Here is a 20,144-nt window from a genome sequence, read left to right as displayed (position 1 = left end):
TTAGTGCTGGATTGTGCTATAAAAAGTTTTTTTTTAATGCTACGGTTTTCGAGATATTGGTAATAAAGTAAAGTGATGACGTCACGCGCAGCCCCCCATCTGCGGCGGAATGGAACCGCGATGATGCCATTTTTTTCTTCGTCGTTAGTGCTGGATTATGCTGCAAAAAGTTTCGTTTGTGCCATCATCGTTTTGCAGTTATTAAACATTGTTGTCTTTTTTTTTTTTTCTGGGTAATGATTGACAGTGCTCAACTTTTTTTTCGGTCATCAAGAGTTCAATTGACCCACCCCCTCACCTCCACATATGGCGGTTCCTTTGTGAATTTTAAATTTCTGATAACGTGAGTGCTCCGTCAGTGTGCTAATACCTACTGCCTGCTGAGAGGTGCGGAATTGTCAATTCTGGTTAAAATCATGTTTGCAGTGATTGCCTCAAAAGGTTGTGAAACAAAATACAGTAATAAAGGTGTACAATCATTTTTGTCCAGGCCTACTAATCAACACATTTCTGCATTTTTTTCATTTCTCTGTTCTCGTGATGATCACGGGTGAAATAGTATGTTTGGTTTGTAATGTAAACTCTCAAAACTTTAAGCTTCTTTTTAGAATTTCTTTGAGAAAAGATATGAAAAAGAAAATCTCAACCAGTCCTTGTCTTCGATTTCTGCATCGCGACCCTTGTTATATTACCATGTTCATAAAATCCCCCCAAAATCCAGCTGTGGCCATTCACAGTTGTGTCTTGACACTCAGTGATACATGGTACATGGAGTTTTTGGATCGAAACAATGTAAGCACACGATAATATCTCGTTAAAGTCATGGCGTCTGTAATTCTGCCCTCGCGTGCTCTCGGCTCCAGTTAGGGTTTTGCTGTTTAAAAAACTTTTTTTTTTCCCAATAATGTCCTCCTGTTCAAAATTGACATTTTAAGCTTTCCAATGATGTATCATACATGCATATCGGACAATTTTGAAAGTTGGCCAAATTGGGGGTCTTAGAGCGGAACTTCAAGTCACCTGAGTGTTTTCCACCATATACTAGTGTATATACTGTGTATATATATATATATATACAGTGCCTTGCAAAAGTATTCAGCCCCCTTGAATCTTGCAACCTTTCGCCACATTTCAGGCTTCAAACATAATTTAATTTTTTTGTCAAGAATCAACAACAAGTGGGACGCAATCGTGAAGTGGAACAACATTTATTGGATAATTTAAACTTTTTTAACAAATAAAAAACTGAAAAGTGGGGCGTGCAATATTATTCGGCCCCTTTACTTTAAGTGCAGCAAACTCACTCCAGAAGTTCAGTGAGGATCTCTGAATGATCCAATGTTGTCCTAAATGACCGATGATGATAAATAGAATCCACCGTTGTGTAATCAAGTCTCTGTATAAATGCACCTGCTATGTGATAGTCTCAGGGTTCTGTTTAAAGTGCAGAGAGCATTATGAAAACCAAGGAACACACCAGGCACGTCCGAGATACTGTTGTGGAGAAGTTTAAAGCCGGATTTGGATACAAAAAGATTTCCCAAGCTTTAAACATCTCAAGGAGCACTGTGCAAGCCATCATAGTGAAATGGAAGGAGCACCAGACCACTGCAAATCTACCAAGACCCGGCCGTCCTTCCAAACTTTCTTCTCAAACAAGGAGAAAACTGATCAGAGATGCAGCCAAGAGGCCCATGATCACTCTGGATGAACTGCAGAGATCTACAGCTGAGGTGGGAGAGTCTGTCCATAGGACAACAATCAGTGGTACACTGCACAAATCTGGCCTTTATGGAAGAGTGGCAAGAAGAAAGCCATTTCTCAAAGATATCCATAAAAAGTCTCGTTTAAAGTTTGCCACAAGCCACCTGGGAGACACACCAAACATGTGGAAGAAGGTGCTCTGGTCAGATGAAACCAAAATTGAACTTTTTGGCCACAATGCAAAATGATATGTTTGGCATAAAAGCCACACAGCTCATCACCCTGAACACACCATCCCCACTGTCAAACATGGTGGTGGCAGCATCATGGTTTGGGCCTGCTTTTCTTCAGCAGGGACAGGGAAGATGGTTAAAATTGACGGGAAGAAGGATGCAACCAAATACAGGAACATTCTGGAAGAAAACCTGTTGGTATCTGCACAAGACCTGAGACTGGGACGGAGATTTATCTTCCAACAGGACAATGATCCAAAACATAAAGCCAAATCTACAATGGAATGGTTCAAAAATAAACGTATCCAGGTGTTAGAATGGCCAAGTCAAAGTCCAGACCTGAATCCAATTGAGAATCTGTGGAAAGAGCTGAAGACTGCTGTTCACAAACACTCTCCATCCAACCTCACTGAGCTCGAGCTGTTTTGCAAGGAAGAATGGGCAAGAATGTCAGTCTCTTGATGTGCAAAACTGATAGAAACATACCCCAAGCGACTTGCAGCTGTAATTGGAGCAAAAGGTGGCGCTACAAAGTATTAACGCAAGGGGGCCGAATAATATTGCACGCCCCACTTTTCAGTTTTTTATTTGTTAAAAAAGTTTAAATTATCCAATAAATGTTGTTCCGCTTCACGATTGTGTCCCACTTGTTGTTGATTCTTGACAAAAAAATTAAATTTCATATCTTTATGTTTGAAGCCTGAAATGTGGCGAAAGGTTGCAAGATTCAAGGGGGCCGAATACTTTTGCAAAGCACTGTATATATATATATATATATATATATATATATATATATATATATACACCCCAAAAAAAAAAACACGTTTACGGGGCGTACGGAAAATTTTGGGGTTGTTCGAAAAATTCCCTGCGTCGTGCGAAAATTCCAGTTACAGTAGTTCATTCATTGCAGGACCTTGTTTGTGAGTCGAAATGGTCGTATGTCGAGCAGGATTTTCCCATAAGAATACATTATAATTTCATTAATTCGTTACACAGCACGAAAACCTACTCTAGATCCTTAAAGGGTATGTCATGCCCTGGGAAAATGTTAATATTCCATCATTTATCCATAAACGCATGCCTTTTGTATTCATATCATGCCAATTCGTGTAATTACACACAAGAAAATGAGAGAAATTTGGCTCGATTGTCAAGCTAAAACGACTGGCGCCCGAGATCTGGCAGATTGTGTGCGTGACGTCACGGCAAGTGAAGAGAGTGCCACCGGCCACTAGGGGGGCAGCGCCTGTCTGCATCAATATAATTCCTTCTAGTGAGGGGAGAATTAGGGGTGTTTTGAGCTGTTTATGCTGATGCATTGTGTTCGTCCTGCACATATTCTAGATTCCCTCATGAAGAAACACCCCTCGTTGTCAATAACAGAGAATTCAGAATTGACAGTGAGGGGTGTTTCTTCAACAAGAAAAAGGCTCAGTGCTTTAATACTGAATGGCAGCGATGATGGCAGACAATTTCGTTTCTAGTTTCAGCGATGAATCCGACGTAAACGAATGTTCATCTAATGGTGACGAGGAGAGTTACGAAGCTTTAATCGGTGTTTTAGGTTACCAATTTGAGCCCAAACGAACGCCAATGCAGCGTAATGAAACGGTCATTGAGGGGAGCAATGACACTGATGAAACATCGGCAGCAGATCGTGTGGGAAACACCAATGATTTGTTTTGCATTTCTTTTTGTGAAGCTGATACACCGTGACTGCAAAATAAAGGAATGCATAGAATAATGATCATTTATTGCGCTATCATAGCTTTTCGCTCTGCCAACAGACACAAATATGAATGGGATCAGAGGATTTGTTCTATATATTTTACGAACGATAATTTATACATGTGTCCAGTCCTGTATCCAATGCGTGACATTTTTTTTTATTATAAGAGTACTCACTCTGGCCATTTCGAGCTTGGCTGATCCCCTCCTTTGCTTCGCCTTAGCCTCCTTTGCCAGTCATCGTCCTCTTTCTTGATATCTCGGGACATTTAGGTGGCTGGTGTATGGTGGGCACCGCATCTGCTTTGAGCAGCAATCTTGCAGCAAAACCCGACTTCACTTGTCCATAGTTCGAGAAGCTTTCAGGTGGAAAATAACAGAAAAGCGTGCCGGAGGCTGTGTCTAGAAAATTAGCCCTCTTTGCACGGACGAACTTTACCCATTGTCTGCGTAGTCCAGCTTTTTTTTTCGCGTTCCGGAACTCATGGATACTATATTCCGATAAATAACTATTTGTACACCGCATAGCACAGCAGTTTTGAACCATTTTTGTGATGTTTTCGTCAAACAAACCCCAACGCTACTCTTTCGTCGTTAAAAAACAATGGCACCTGGCTCCGCCTCGACTGTCAATCACTTGTCGTGACGTCTCCGCCCCATTCGGCTGTTTCCGGAACACTTTCGGAAATGTTCGTCATTTTCGATCTATTTTCGATAATTGCTCATTAATGTGATTGATTTTTTTGGTTAACTTTATCAGTATTTGTTATCTTGGCACATAACGGTTCTATTGACGTCTCACACCCACTTTGCCGCTACATACCCTTTAATAAATACTGCTGGTACAATTGCATATAGCAATTATCCATCCATCATCTTCAGCTTGCTCCGGGGTCGGGTCGCGGGGGCAACAGCTTTAACAGGGAAGCCCAGACTTCCCTCTCCTCAGCCACTTCGACCAACTCCTCCGGCGGGATCCCAAGGCGTTCCCAGGCCAGCCGAGAGACATAGTCTCTCCAGCGTGTCGGGGCCTCCCGCCGGTGGGACATGCCCGGAACACCTCTCCAGGGAGGCGTCCGGGAGGCATCCGAACCAGATGCCCGAGCCACCTCAGCTGGCTCCTCTCTACGCGGAGGAGTAGCGGCTCGACGCCGAGTTCCTCCCGGATGACCGAGCTTCTCACCCTATCTCTAAGGGAGAGCCCGGACACCCTGCGGAGGTAACTCATTTCGGCCGCTTGTATCCGGGATCTTGTTCTTCCGGTCACGACACACAGCTCGTGACCATCAATGAGAGTAGGAACGTAGATCGACTGGTAAATCGAGAGCTTTGCCTTTTGGCTCGGCTCCTTCTTCACCACAACGGACCGGTGCAGCGTCCGGACTACTGCAGACGCTGCACCGATCCGCCTGTCAATCTCTCGCTCCCTCCTACCCTCACTCGTGAACAAGACCCCAAGATACTTGAACTCCTCCACTTGGGGCAGGATCTCATCCTCGCCCCGGAGAGGGCACTCCACCCTTTTCCGACTGAGGACCATGGTCTCGGATTTGGAGGTGCTGATCTTCATCCCAACTGCTTCACACTCGGCTGGGAACCATTCCAGTGAGAGTTGAAGGTCACAGCTTGATGAAGCCAACAGCACCACATCATTTGCAAAAAGCAAAGATTCAATGCTGAAGTCACCAAACCGGACCCCCTCAACGCTTCGACTGCGCCTAGAAATTCTGTCCATAAAAATTATGAACAGAATCGAATATAGCAATTACACAGTGCAAAACGAATTAATTATGAGTAAAAATCTAAATATAACAGTAATGTAACCGTGTTGGGCAAGGCAAGCCCCTTGGTAACAAATAAAACACAGGTCTGGCAAAAATTAAGGAAGCAGAAGATGTGGTGGTAACAATGAACAATTTATATTGTTTCAGGGTATTTTAACAATTAAAAAACAAAACATGCTATATTCAGGGTCCAGGCCCGTCTGCGGTTTGCTAGAATGCATTTGGATGATCCTGAAGAGGACTGGGAGAATGTGTTATGTCCTGGACATGTACTTTCTTCATCAGGGGGACACGTCTGGCAGTGCAGGATTTGAGCCCCAGGCGGCGCATTGTGTTACTGATTGTAGCCTTTGTTACTGTGGTCCCAGCTCTCCGTAGGTCATTGACTAGGTCCCCCCTTGTGGTTCTGGGATTTTTGTTCACCGTTCTTGTAATCATTTTGACGCCACCGGGTGAGGAGGGAGTTGAAAGTCCGTGTTGCCCAACGACGTCCCCAAAACATCACTGCTCTAGAGGAAATCTGCATGGAGAAATGGGCCAAAATACCAGCAACAGTGTGGAAAAGCTTGTGAAAAGTTACAGAAAACGTTTGTCCTCCGTTATTGCCAACAAAGGGTACATAACAATGTATTGAGATGGAACTTTTGGTATAGACCAAATACTTATTTTCCACCAATATTTGCAAATAAATTCTTTAAAAATCAAACAATGTGATTTTTTTTTCACATTCTGTCTCTCATGGTTGAGGTTTACCCATGTTGACAATTACAGGCCTCTAATATTTTCAAGTGAGAGAACTTGCACAATTAGAGGTTGACTAAATACTTATTTGCCCCAGTGTACATGGTTGTCAATGGCATCCCATTAGAAATGAATGGGCAAGTTTTTGGCAAATTTTGGGGGAACCCTAGGTTTTTGCCAAATTCTGGAGCCAACTTTTATAACCTCCCGTCTTGGAATTTTTTTTTATGTCTAAATGAAGCGAGCCTCGGCACACACTTTGCGAAAATGTCCCTTCATTCCTCGAAATGCTTCGAAACTGGTCAGACCAGTTTCACTAAATACTTTTCGACTTGTACAGTCCTTAAAATAATTTTCTGCGGCTTGAGTCATCATATGTTGAAGCCAGTAACAAGACCTTCGGTGAGATGAGTATTAGCCAAAACGGTGAGTGAAAGGCTTTCTACATGCTACCAAAGTTGCTGACCAAGTGGTCACAGTTGAGCTAAAAGTGCTGCTATGTAGTAGCTCGCTAAGCTAAGGACTGCTAATCTTAGCACTAGCAGCACCACTCTTAATCGTGACTGTCAATGCTGTGAGTTTTGGCAACGGTTCAATCCATTTGAGCTACTTGGCGAACAATGGCAGAAAGCGTAGTCAATTTTCCTCTAACAATATAGTCTAGTCCGACTAATTTTTTGACAAGTTTGACTCACACTTCAGAGTAGTAATATTTTCGCTAACGCAGTGCTCGGAAACTCCGAAGTAACTTTGTTCTGGAGTTGGAAATCGATGATTTGCAGATTATGGTCATGTATTAGCTTAATGGATAATAGTAATAACTCATATCGATGAAGTTATGCTGAAAAAAAAAATCAACTTTTTAAACAGCCATGAGGGAATTATTCATACTTTGACTTGAGTCTTATTATTTTGAAGTCATGCTACTCTTACACGAGTACAAATTTCTCCTTACCCATAAATGAATAAATCCATAAAGGTTTTGATCACAAATCATTCGATCTCACTTCTAATAAAATCAGCAAATCATAAAGGTTTATCACAAGTCGAAGTGTCCAAAATCCCCAAGAATGGCAAATAGCAAAGCAGAGTTGACATTTCATTCAATAATGCCGTTACAAATAACGCCGTTACATAACGACGTTATTTTTTTCAGTAACGGGGAAATCTAACTAATTATTTTTTCCGCTGTTACCGTTACTGACGGTCAAAAGCAATGCGTTACTTACTCTGAATGAATTGAAGAAACTACTAGCCGTAGCGAGTCTACTCTGCTCTGTTTATTTGTCATCCAAGACTTGGGGTGCGTTCAGGTTCACGGCAATGAAAATAGTAAACACACAGAACCTACCTTTGCAAGAACGATGGAGTTGCCGTTTTTATACGGTCATAATGTGCAGGTCCTGCACCCATCCGCAGCAAAACTGCTCATAGCTTAGTAGCGATTTGTAATTTCGGAATCGCTGATGAATTTAGTAACATCCACCAAACAATAAATACAGCAGAATGTCCATTTCGCGTAATTGCGGAAGCTCCATTTGTCTTCGGCTTGCTCGTAAGGGTCAACATTGTTCACATCCTTAAGTTTGATCACATATCTGTTCTTCGCCTTAGTAACGAGTTTGTCTATGTATCGAACTGGCAAGTTAAAGTTTAATGTCCCGCGAGCCAGACCTGCTTCCAATATGGCTGCGTTGTTTTCATATCTCACGTGATCCCCCATTCTGTGACGTAAACGCTCGAGCCTAATAGCGCACGTACTTCAGAGCCGGTGTTTTCACACACAAACCGGAACAGCACGCGCGGCAAACAGACACACGCAAAACAAATGCAGAGGGATATGATGGCAGAGCATTCCGAGGAAAATTTGTCCTTTATGAGGTGGAGATATAAACACTATTTCAAGTTGTTCAAAATTAAAGGAAAGAACGTGCATGTAAAGTTTAATTTATGTCCCGGGGCAAAGCTTTTGTCGACATCTGTGGTAAGCTTATTTAAATCTGTTTATTTTTGTTGCTAGGGATGTCCCGATCCAGGTTTTTGCACTTCCGATCCGATACCGATATTGTTTTGCACTTCTGATCCGATACCGATATTGTCCGATACCGTTACCGGCCTATCTGCGCATGTGTGAAAGTTTAAAGTTATTTAGCCTCCTTACTTAGTTGTCAGACTCATGTTGAAAAAGGTTTTAGTACTCTTGATAACAACTCGCCAGCTGAATTAGGTGAGTTTGAATAACACACAATGGTTGGTAACAAGAAACTGACCTGTTTATTCAGTGACAAACACAAAACATTATAAATAACAAACAGAAATGGCATAGTCAGTAAACGTGCAAATAATATTGTAAACTGTCTTAAAAAAACAAAACGCACAAACAACCTCAGTGGAAAATCCCACAACCCCCCCCCCCCCCCCCCCCCCAAGCTATTAGATGTTTTTAATGTTTCGTGCATTAGTTACAAAAATTGTATAAAAAGACTCAGGTTTAAATAAACGACTGTTTCAGTATCAAGTTAACATTGTAAAACAGTAAATAAAATACTCCAGTCCCAATTCTGTATCAGCAGCTTTAAACTACATTCAATTCATTTAATTTTGCGAATCAACTGTTAAAGTTGTTAAAATTGCTCCCGTTATTCCATAACTTCCCTTCTGTCTTTCGACATGTGAAAGTTTTAAAACTGTTTTGAAAATAGATTCAAGTCATGATTTTGCCGAATTAGGAGTATTTTAGATAAAAAGTTAATTAGGTTCGCTTGGAAGGTTCACAACAGCCTAGGGAAGTCTCCTGCTTTAAGATGACGGCTGTTTACTAACGCAACTAGTTTTCAATACTTCAATGTTGCTAACGCCGTCGAGTCTGTCATTTTGCATCTAGCTCTATATACATATGATATCTATTATCTACAGTAAAACGATGTTGACGTAGTTTGTAGCGGCTGTCAGCAGCAGTCAGGTATTCTTGTGTTTTTTTATCCAACGGCATGAGTTGAGCTAAAGCCGTGAGTTGAGCATTGGCATTACCCGGGTCTACGACAAGCATGATGTTTACTCTCGGGATGCAATGCGATCCGTTTCTCATTGCGTCCCGAAGACCGCGCTGTGTATTAGATCCGCTTTACTTGACATATTTCAATAATCGGAATTTGGATGTTTGTGAATCGTTCTCGAATCTTCCACGGCCGAATCGCTCAAGGATGTAATGATGGCTGGGTATGTTGTACGGTGGTTCTAAGTGTTGGATGGTGCGTCTTTACTCACGAGAGATAATGGCTTGTCAATCGTCATCCAGAATCAATTCTTCGGCAATGACTCTTGTTATTCCCTGGGCTTTGGGACTGTCGAGTGACAGTTTGTCACGCATCGCAAATGTTTCTGCCAGTGTTAGTTGCATAGGACCTTTCTTTTTGTCTTCGGTTTTCTTAACATACTTCTTATATTGTTTGTGGTGGTATTTCGCTAAATGCTTGATTAGGTTGGTTGTATTGAAACTCCTTGCAGCTTTACCACCACGCTTGACTTTATTGTGGCATATGTTGCACTCCGCCTCTTCGTCTTTGTCCTCCTTTAAGGTGAAATTATGCCACACAGCTGACATTTTTACAGATAAAGTCTCTCGGTAAATTGGGAGACAGTAATGTAAATGTAGTATGTTGAAGGTGTGCCGTAAAATGCGGACCGGATTTTAGGGAAACCGAAGCAAAAACTGGAATGGATTATGTAAGTCGTTGTGCTGGAAAACCCAGACCGGACTTGAAAAAAAAACTGGATCGGAAGTCTGGATCAGAATTTTTCCGTGTTGACCGATCCGATACCAATGCGCATTTTTTTGCCCATATCGGCGTCCGATCGACATCTCTATTTGTTGCTCTTCAAGTGTAGGATAAATCTGTTGCTGGTGAGGTGCAATAAATATTACAAGGTTCTATAACACAACTACCTGTCTGTTCTTCTCTATTCAACTGAATTGAATACTGCTCAGAAAATTTCAAATCCTTTGACATACAACAACTTCTTTTTAAAGTAACGGAAATAGTTATTTTCCCTGGTAACTAGTTACTTTTACTATAGAGTAATTCAGTTACTAACTCAGTTACTTTTTGAAAGAAGTAGTGAGTAATTATAACTAATTACTTTTTCAAAGTAACGTGCCCAACACTGCTGAAAACAAAAGCATCTATTCTATTCCAACAGTCAAGTGATAAAAGTTGCTCTTTACAAATTTGAGCCCAGCTTCAGTAAGCAGGAAGTGCACTTTTAGACCTAGAGGGAGGACATGAAAGAATCATTTCCCTTTGTATCTAAGAATGCTTTTCATTTTGCAGAGCAGCTGCAGCTCGACATTCCAAACTCCGCTGAGGAAAACGCCGTGTTCTCTAAAACCATGGCTGAACGTCTGGAGGACCATCTTCAATGTCCCACCTGTCTGGATGTCTTCAAAGATCCTGTTATTCTGCGGTGCAGTCACAGCTTCTGCCGTGCATGTCTGCAAGAATGGAAGGACACAGGAGAACGATCGTGTCCACTCTGTAGGACGGAGTTTAGTTCGATGCATACGCCTATGAATTTGGCACTGAAGAATCTGTGTGAGAACGTTTCACGAGCCTCAGTCAAGTCAGAAGACATCTGCAGCTTGCACCAGGAGGAACTCAAACTCTTCTGCTTGGATCACCAGGAGCTTGTGTGCCTCATCTGCAGAGACTCAGAAATCCACGTTGGTCACAAGTTCCGGCCCCTTGAAGAAATTGTGAAAGGTCATCATGAGGAACTCCAGAAAGGCCTGCAGAAGGCCAACAAAAGACTCCAATATTACAACGACTGTAGAGGGAACTGCCATGAACAGGCAGAGTACATCAAAGTCCAGAGGGAGATGGTCGAACGCAAGATTAAGAAGGATTTTGAGGAGCTTCGTTGCTTCCTTCACGTGGAGGAGGAGGCCAGGTTGGCTGCGGTCAGGGAGGAAGAGAAGAACAAGAGTCAAACGATGAAGGAGAAGATCGCGGTTCTCGACCAACAAATGGCCGCTCTCTCGGATGCCATTAGAAGCACTGAGGAACTGCTGACGTCTGGCAATGTTTCTTTCATTAAGAAGTTCAAGACTGCAATGAGCAGGATCCAAGAGCTGCCTGAAAGGCCGCAGCTGCTGCCAGGAGGTCTGCTGGACGAAGCCAAACACGTGGGCAACCTCAAGTTCAAGGTTTGGGAGCGGATGAAGGAGACCCTCACCTACAGTCCCGTCATTCTGGACCCCAACACGGCCAGTCCAGAACTCAGTCTGTCAGAAGATCTGACCAGTCTGAGTTGGGAAGAACCGAAGCAGCAGCGTCCAAAGAATCCAGACAGATTGAAGTCGGATTCTGTGTTGGGATGTGCTTTGAACTTGGGAAGATACGTCTGGGATGTTGAGGTGGAAAACAACAATGACTGGCAAGTGGGGATCGCGTGGGGGGACCCCTGTTTTCAGCAGAAAATGAATAATAGTTGGTTCGCTGGATTTTGGGATGGTAAATACAGAAATTTTAATGGCCAATATGGAGAGTGGAATCCGCTTGTCCAAGTGCAGATGATCCGAGTTGAAGTGGACATGAATGAAAGGTCATTGTCCTTCTCTGAACCTGTAACAAACACCAAATTGTGGAATGCTACGAAGCCTTCGGATTGGCCAAATTATTCCCGTAACACCAAAATGTATTCTTCCTTTCACACATCACATACAAGTCCACGAAAAAGAATCCCCAACAGATTGCAGAGCGTTAAGAAGCTTTCCAGTAGGCCAAATTCGGAGGGTAACACCGTATGGTATCCTCCCTTTCAAAGAACACATTCGAAGTCTTCTGATTGGCCAAATTTGTCCGGTAACACCAAAATGTATCCTTACTTTTGGACAAAACATAAAAGTTCTCTAAAAATAATCCCCATTCCACCTGGTGTTACGACTGCCATCCATTAGCGGTCATGTTGCCATGGCTTGATTTTTGGCTTTTTGATGTCATCCAAATCATTCGTCTACTTTTTCCCATTTGATTTCACTCTCGTTTATTTGCCAGATCAGGTTAGGGGTTAGATATATATGGCGGAAAACACTTAGGTGACTTGAAGTTCCGCTCTGAGACCCCCAATTTGGCCAACTTTCAAAATTGTCTGATATGAATGTGTGATACATCATTGGAAAGCGTAAAATCTCAATTTTCTAGGGGAAGAAAAATTTTGAACAGGAGGGAATTAAAAAAAAAAAAAAAAAAAAAAGGAGGTGAGAGCACGCGAGAGCAGAATTACAGATGCCATGACTTTAACGAGATCTTATCGCGTACTTACCTTGTTTCGATCCAAAAACTCCATGTAGCATGTATCACCGAGTGTCAAGACACAGCTGTGAATCGACACAGCTGGATTTTTTTTAGATTTTTTGGGTGAAATATGGTAATATAACATGGGTCGCGATGCAGAAATCGCAGACATCAAGGAGTGGTCGAGATTTTCTTTTTCATATATGTACCCTTTTAAACATTTTTTTTTTCAATTTTTCTTTGTTTGGATCGATTATTTATCATCTAACATATCGGAGAAAATGCGATAGTAACAAAAAAAAAATACAATTAAGCGATAGATATGAGGTAGATATCCATTTTTTACATACGCCATTTTTTTCATTGTGACGTCATTTGTTTAAAAGTTTAAAATATGCGAGTGAATAATTTTTTTAAGTCGTTTTTTTTTAAAAAACGAAAAATCAGACATCAATTAATAATTCTAAGCTAAAAATGACAGACATTTTGAATAATAAATATAATTAATTACCTTCGTTTTATGGCTGGGTTTAAACAAAAGCGGTTGCGCGACGTCTGTAAAAAGGGGGTTTTCAGAGTAAAACGGACACATTAAAAATAGTTCAGGGGCTTAATGCGGCATGAATCTGCTATGGCAGCATATAGACATATTGTTCTATCAAACACAACAGTTGTTTTGGCTTAAAATACAGCAGTTTCTTTTAAAGAGGAGTGCAAGAGCAGAAACTGCTTTTTCAGTCTTGTCTGTGTTTTCCGCCATATACTAATCTATATATTATATATACAGTGGGGCAAATAAGTATTTAGTCAAGCACTAATTGTGCAAGTTCTCCCACTTGAAAATATTAGAGAGGCCTGCAATTGTCAACATGGTTAAACCTCAACCATGAGAGACAGGATGTGGAAAAAAAAACAGAAAATCACATTGTTTGATTTTTAAAGAATTTATTTTCAAATCATGGTGCAAAATAAGTACCGGTATTTGGTTAATACCAAAAGTTCATCTCAATACTTTGTTATGTACCCTTTGTTGGCAATAACGGAGGGCAAACGTTTTCTGTAACTCTTCACAAGCTTTTCACACACTGTTGCTGGTATTTTGTCCCATTCCTCCATGCAGATCTCCTCTAGAGCAGTGATGTTTTGGGGCTGTCGTTGGGCAACACGGACTTTCAACTCCCTCCACAGATTTTCTATGGGGTTGACATCTGGAGACTGGCTAGGCCACTCCAGTACCTTGAAATGCTTCTTAGGGGCAGTTTACATGGCGACTCTGCAACACAAAGACGCAATGACTGAGTAGCGGACTCGCCTCGCGTGCATATGATGTCGGCGAAGACGAAGAATTCTGAATCCTGCCTCCAAAGTGGAAGAATCCGATTGCGGGGGGGTGAGCGGGGCTTCCTCGGCATGAATATTAAAGGCTTCTGCGACGCATGCGCAGCGATGCCAATAAACATTAAAAACAGCAAATATGGCGGAATGTCGGCTTTAATTTACTGTTTCAATAATATTTTTAAATTAAATATGTTGAACGTTTCAATTTTTGTGCCTTTTTGAACAAAAGAAAAATGACATCACTTTGAGTGGGCGGGCATATTTTTTTCCGGGCTGAGGGAGCTTGGTGGGGTGTTTGGGATCATTGTCATGTTGAAAGACCCAGCCGCATCTCATCTTCAATGCCCTTGCTGATGGAAGATTTTCCCTCAAAATCTCTCGATACATGGCCCCATTCATTCTTTCCTTTACACAGATCTGTTGTCCTGGTCCCTTTGCAGAAAAACAGCCCCAAAGCATGATGTTCCCACCCCCATGCTTCACAGTGTGTATGGTGTTCTTCGGATGCAAGTCAGTATTCTTTCTCCTCCAAAAACGAGAAGCCACTTTTTTGTTTCCCTGGCTGTGTGTTTGGGATCATTGTCATGCTGAAAGACCCAGCCACGTCTCATCTTCAATGCCCTTGTTGACGAAAGGAGATTTTCACTCAAAATCTCTCGAAACACGGCCCCATTCATTCTTTCCTTTACACAGATCAGTCGTCCTGGTGCCTTTGCAGAAAAACAGCCCCAAAGCATGACGTTTCCACCCCCATGCTTCACAGTGCGTACGGTGTTCTTCGGATGCCCCAAAGCATGACGTTTCCACCCCCATGCTTCACAGTGGGTATGGTGTTCTTCGGATGCAATTCAGTATTCATTCTCTTCCAAACACGAGAACCTGTGTTTCTACCCAAAAGTTCTATTTTGGTTTCATCTGACCATAACACATTCTCCCAGTCCTCTTTTGGATCATCCAAATGCTCTCTAACGAACCGCAGACGGGCCTGGACGTGTACTTTCTTCAGCAGGGGGACACGTCTGGCAGTGCAGGATTTAAGTCCCTGGCGGCGCATTGTGTTACTGATAGTAGCCTTTGTTACTGTGGTCCCAGCTCTCTGTAGGTCATTCACTAGGTCCCCCCCATGTGATTCTGGGATTTTTGCTCACCGTTCTTTTTATCATTTTTACGCCATGGGGTGAGATCTTGCACGGAGCCCCAGATCGATGGAGATTATCAGTGGTCTTGCATGTCTTCCATTTTCTAATAATTGCTCCCATAGTTGATTTCTTTATACCAAGTATTTTACCTATTGTAGATTCAGTCTTCCCAGCCTGGTGCAGGTCTACAATTTTGCCTCTGGTGTCCTTTGACAGCTCTTTGGTCTTGGCCAAAGTGGAGTTTGGAGTGTGACTGACTGAGATTTTGGACAGGTGTCTTTTATACCGATAACAAGTTAAAACAGGTGCCATTAATACAGGTAACGAGTGGAGCCTCGTTAGAGCTCATTAGAAGAAGTTTTGACAGCCAGAAATCTTGCTTGTTTTTAGGTGACCAAATACTTATTTCCCACTCTAATTTGAAAATAAATTCTTTAAAGAATTAAACAATGTGATTTTCTTTTTTTTTTTTCCCCCACATTCTGTCTCTCATGGTTGAGGTTTACCCATGTTGACAATTACAGGCCTCTCTAATCTTTTCAAGTAGGAGAACTTGCACAAAATGGTGGTTGACTAAATACTTATTTGCCTCACTGTATATGTATACACTATATATATTAGGGCTGTCAAAATTATCGCGTTAACGGGTGGTAATTATTTTTTTTAATTAATCACGTTAAAATATTTGACGCAATTAACGCACAAATGCCCCGCTCAAACAGATTAAAATGACAGCACAGTCAAATGTGTACTCGTTGTGTTTTTCGGAGTTGTGGCGCCCTCTGCTGGCACTTGGGTGCGACTGATTTTATAGGCTCCAGCACCCATGAGCATTGTGTAAGTAATTATTGATATCAACAATGGCGGGCTACTAGTTTATTTTTTGATTGAAAATTTTACAAATTTTATTAAAACAAAAACATGAAGAGGGGTTTTAATATAAAATTTTTATAACTTGTACAACCATTTATCTTTTAAGAACTACAAGTCTTTCTATCCATGGATCGCTTTAACAGAATGTTAACAATGGTAATGCCATCTTATTGATTTATTGTTATAATAAAGAAATACAGTAGTTATGTACCGTATATTGAATGTATATATCCATCTTGTGTCTTATCTTTTCATTCCAACAATAATTTACAGAAAAATATGCATATTTTATAGATGGTTTAAATTGCGATTAATTACGATTAATTAATTTTTAAGCTGTAATTAACTCGATTAAAAATTGTAATCGTTCAACACCCCTAATATATATAATATATAAAGTATATATATATATATATATATATATGTATATATATATATATATATATATATATATATATATATATATATATACATATATATACTTAGATAATATATGGTAATTATATTGTTTTCCTTTATGCCAATCTTTGCCAAAGACTAGCTAAAACTTTTACCTGGATGCTGCTTTTTGTATAACAAATTTTATTTTATAATTTGTTGTGTGATAATCAAAGGATGCTGCTTTTTGTATAACAAATTTTAATTTATAATTTGTTGTGTGATAATCAAAGCTTACTTATGTTGTTTTACTGTAAATAGTTAAAAGCTTATGCATATACACAATCAGAGATTGGAACTTTTTGTTGACCTTGTTTTGAGATGGGTCTTTGTTTTTGTACTTTATGATTTATTTTTTGTTGCACTCCATGTTGAGTATGTTAAGAAGAATATAAATAAAGCCATATAAATAATAAATATTTGATATACTGTATATTTTTTACATTAGTAATTCGTTTTACACATATTTTTACATCATTTTTGGTAGTAAATTAATTTAAGCAACAAAAAAACTGAGGAGCCATTTGGAAGCCGAAAGAGCAGACTCTTTATAGCGAGCCGAGCCCAAAAAAAACGGCTGTCTAAAAAGAGCCGGAATTCCCATCACTAGTCAAAATGATAAGCAGTTACGCAGTATTCTTTCTCTCCCAAATGTTTTTTTAGTATGAATACTACTTTTAGTTTAAAGTGCCTACGACAGGATAAAAAAAAAAGTCTTAAATAGCATTATTATGTGAATTAGAATCATATTTTGAGACGACTCAATGATATACAACAATTTGGCAAAGCGCAGATGACGAGAAATTAAGTCTTTTAATCTGCCGTTTAGCCACGCCTACCATTATCGGGTTCTAGCGTCCCCAACACGAGGATGACGTCGGCAGGGTCATGGTTTCATCTGAATTCAGCCCATTGAGGAGGAATTATTCAGAACGAGGTAAATGTGACGAAGAGAACCGCAAAACGTCATTGTTTCAGTCTCTCCAATATTTTTACAGGATATTCTTTTTATCGAAGTATTTTTCCCCAATTGCTTAAGAAATGGTATGGTCATGACAAATAACAGTCTTAAGATCGCCATAAATATGGCATGACCCTGTCATTGGCATGACTGAATGCTTATGACGGATGTCATTAAGTGTTATCTGGCAAATTATATCACTTAATTATTACATTTATGCCCAGCTTGGACCTTTTACAGCCATATAAAAGTGAGATAATTTGCCGAATAACACTAAATGACATCTGTTATAAGCTCTTATTAATGCTCATGACAGTGTCATGTCATAATTATGATTGTGTAATGACAGTCTTATGGCACCACTGTCAAATAAAGTCTTACCAAATACCATAACTGAATTAATGAAACAACTGGAACAGTAACTGAAGAAATGATTAGCACAGAACATGAATTTACATCTGTAGCGCTGCAATACATGCTAGGAGGCATGTTGGACAACAACAGTGTTGACAGCAGGTGGCAGCAGAGGTTCACTGTCTCCCGGCCAAATGAAGCTTCTCGAAGCAATGAAGCTTTGCAGCCAATTGGTTCAAAGCTTCATCGTGTTTCATTTAGTCTTATGACAGCCGTATGATGCCGCTGTCAAATAAAGTGTTACCGATTAATATCTTTTGATGTAAATATCCCATAATACAGTGAGGAGAGCTGCAGCTTGTAGTCCAGTGCAGCTCATCTATAAACAAATGCCGTTTTTGTGCCAAATTTGGTAGGTGGCGGCTTAAATGAAGAATGACAAGTACTTAGATATGTGATTATATCCATTTTCTCATAAAAGTCACAATAACTGCTGTCAGTTCCATTTAAAACCATTACCGTCTTCAGAAGAGGCTTCCTCCTGGGGTGACAGCCATGCACACCAATTTGATGTAGAGTGCGGCGTATGGTCTGAACACTAACAGGCTGACCCCCCCCACCTCTTCAATCTCTGCAGCAATGCTGACAGCGCTCCTGTAACGAGTCACATGACATTTTGGAGGGAAAATGACAAGCAGTACTCAATTTGGACATTTAGGGATGTATGTAGTTTCTATGGGGTGTACTCACTTTTGTTGCCAGGGGTTTGGATATTAATGGCTATATTTTGAGTTATTTTGAGGTGAAAATAAATGAACTCTATTACAGTTGTGGTCAAAAGTTTACATACACTTGTGAAGAACATAATGTCATGGCTCTTGAGTTTCCAGTTATTTCTACAACTCTGATTTTTCTCCGATTGAGTGATTGGAACAGATACTTCTTTGTCACAAAAAACATTCATGAAGTTTGGTTCTTTTATGACTTTATTATGGGTTAACAGAAGAAGTGATCAATTCTGCTGGGTCAAAAATATACATACATGGATCTGAAAAAGCGAATCATTGACTTGAACAAGTCAGGAAAGTCACTTGGAGCCATTTCAAAGCAGCTGCAGGTCCCAAGAGCAACAGTGCAAACAATTGTTTGTAAGTATAAAGTGCATGGCACTGTTTTGTCACTGCCACAATCAGGAAGAAAACGCAAGCTATCACCTGCTGCTGAGAGAAAATTGGTCAGGAGGGTGAAGATTCAACCGAGAATCACCAAAAAGCAGATCCGCCAAGAATTAGAAGCTGCTGGAACACAGGTGTCAGTGTCCACAGTCAAGCGTGTTTTGCATCTCCATGGACTGAGAGACTGCCGTGCAAGAAGGAAGCCCTTGCTCCAAAAGCGGCACCTTAAGGCTCGACTGAAGTTTGCTGCTGATAACATGGACAAAGATAAGACCTTCTGGAGGAAAGTTCTGTGGTCAGACGAAACAAAAATCGAGCTGTTTGGCCACAATGCCCAGCAATATGTTTGGAAGAGAAAAGGTGAGCCACCATGCCTACGGTCAAGCACGGTGGTGGTAGGATTATGCTGTGGGGCTGTTTTGCTGCCAAAGGAACTGGTGCTTTACAGAGAGTAAATGGGATAATGAAGAAGGAGGACTACCTTCAAATTCTTCAAGATAACCTAACGTCATCAGCCCGAAGATTGGGTCTTGGGCGCAGTTGGGTGTTCCAACAGGACAATTACCCCAAACACATATCATAAGTGGTAATGGAATGGCTAAATCAGGCTAAAATTAAGGTTTTCGAATGGCCTTCCCAAAACCCCATTGAGAACTTGTGGACAATGCTGAAGAAACAAGTCCATGTCAGAAAGCCATCAAATTTAACTGAACTCCACCAATTCTGTCAAGAGGAGTGGTTAAAGATTCAACCAGAAACTTGTGGATGGCTACCAAAAGTGCCTAATTGAAGTGAAAATGTCCAAGGGACATGTTACCAAATATTAGCGCTGCTGTATGTATATTTTTGACCCAGCAGATTTGATCACTTTTTTTCTGTTCACCCATAATAAAGTCATAAAAGAACCAAACTTCATGAATGTTTTTTGTGACAAAGAAGTATCTGTTCCAATCACTCTATCAGAGAAAAATCAGAGTTCTAGAAATAACTGGAAACTCAAGAGAGCCATGACATTGTTCTTCACAAGTGTATGTAAACTTTTTGACCACAACTGTATATAAGCTGCACACTGACTACTTTTTATTTTGTCAAAGTGTCATTTTGTCAGTGACGTCCCATGAAAAGATATACTGAAATATCTGCAGAAATGCGAGAGGTGTACACACTTTTGTGATACACTGTACTTGGTGACAAATGGCTGAAAGCATAACATACTTTTACCTGAAAAAATATAGTCCAGTCCGACTTATTTTTGACTAGTTTGACTCATACTTCAGAGTAGTGATGTTTCCTCTACATCGGGGCTCCGAAACTCAAAAGGACCTTTTATCTGGAGCGCTGCCTGAAATCACGTGACCAATGACATATGAACTGCTTTAT

At 40.7% G+C, this 20,144-nt stretch overlaps 1 protein-coding gene and 1 long non-coding RNA gene across 3 annotated transcripts; one reads left to right on the top strand and one right to left on the bottom strand.

Moving 5' to 3' along the window:
- Positions 1–5,497: 5,497 nt before the first annotated feature.
- On the bottom strand, positions 5,498–20,095 carry LOC130922618 (uncharacterized). Its single transcript, XR_009064552.1, has 3 exons — positions 19,986–20,095; positions 18,109–18,243; positions 5,498–5,972 (listed from the first exon to the last, which is right to left on the bottom strand). It is a non-coding gene; the product is annotated as an uncharacterized LOC130922618 (long non-coding RNA).
- On the top strand, positions 6,525–14,600 carry LOC130922617 (E3 ubiquitin-protein ligase TRIM35-like). Of its 2 annotated transcripts, none has more exons than XM_057847495.1 (2): positions 6,525–6,619; positions 10,525–14,600. In XM_057847495.1, the coding sequence occupies exons 1-2, from the start codon at positions 6,601–6,603 to the stop codon at positions 12,147–12,149; spliced, it is 1,644 nt and encodes a 547-aa protein (XP_057703478.1). In that variant the 5' UTR covers positions 6,525–6,600; the 3' UTR covers positions 12,150–14,600. The 2 variants fall into 2 exon arrangements, with proteins under 2 accessions (XP_057703478.1, XP_057703479.1); XM_057847496.1 differs by having other exon boundaries at positions 6,559–6,619; positions 10,530–14,600.
- Positions 20,096–20,144: the final 49 nt, after the last annotated feature.

Source organism: Corythoichthys intestinalis, chromosome 10, assembly GCF_030265065.1.
Source record: "Corythoichthys intestinalis isolate RoL2023-P3 chromosome 10, ASM3026506v1, whole genome shotgun sequence".
NCBI classification, from domain to species: Eukaryota; Metazoa; Chordata; class Actinopteri; order Syngnathiformes; family Syngnathidae; genus Corythoichthys; species Corythoichthys intestinalis.
This window is presented reverse-complemented; position numbering and strand designations above follow the sequence as displayed.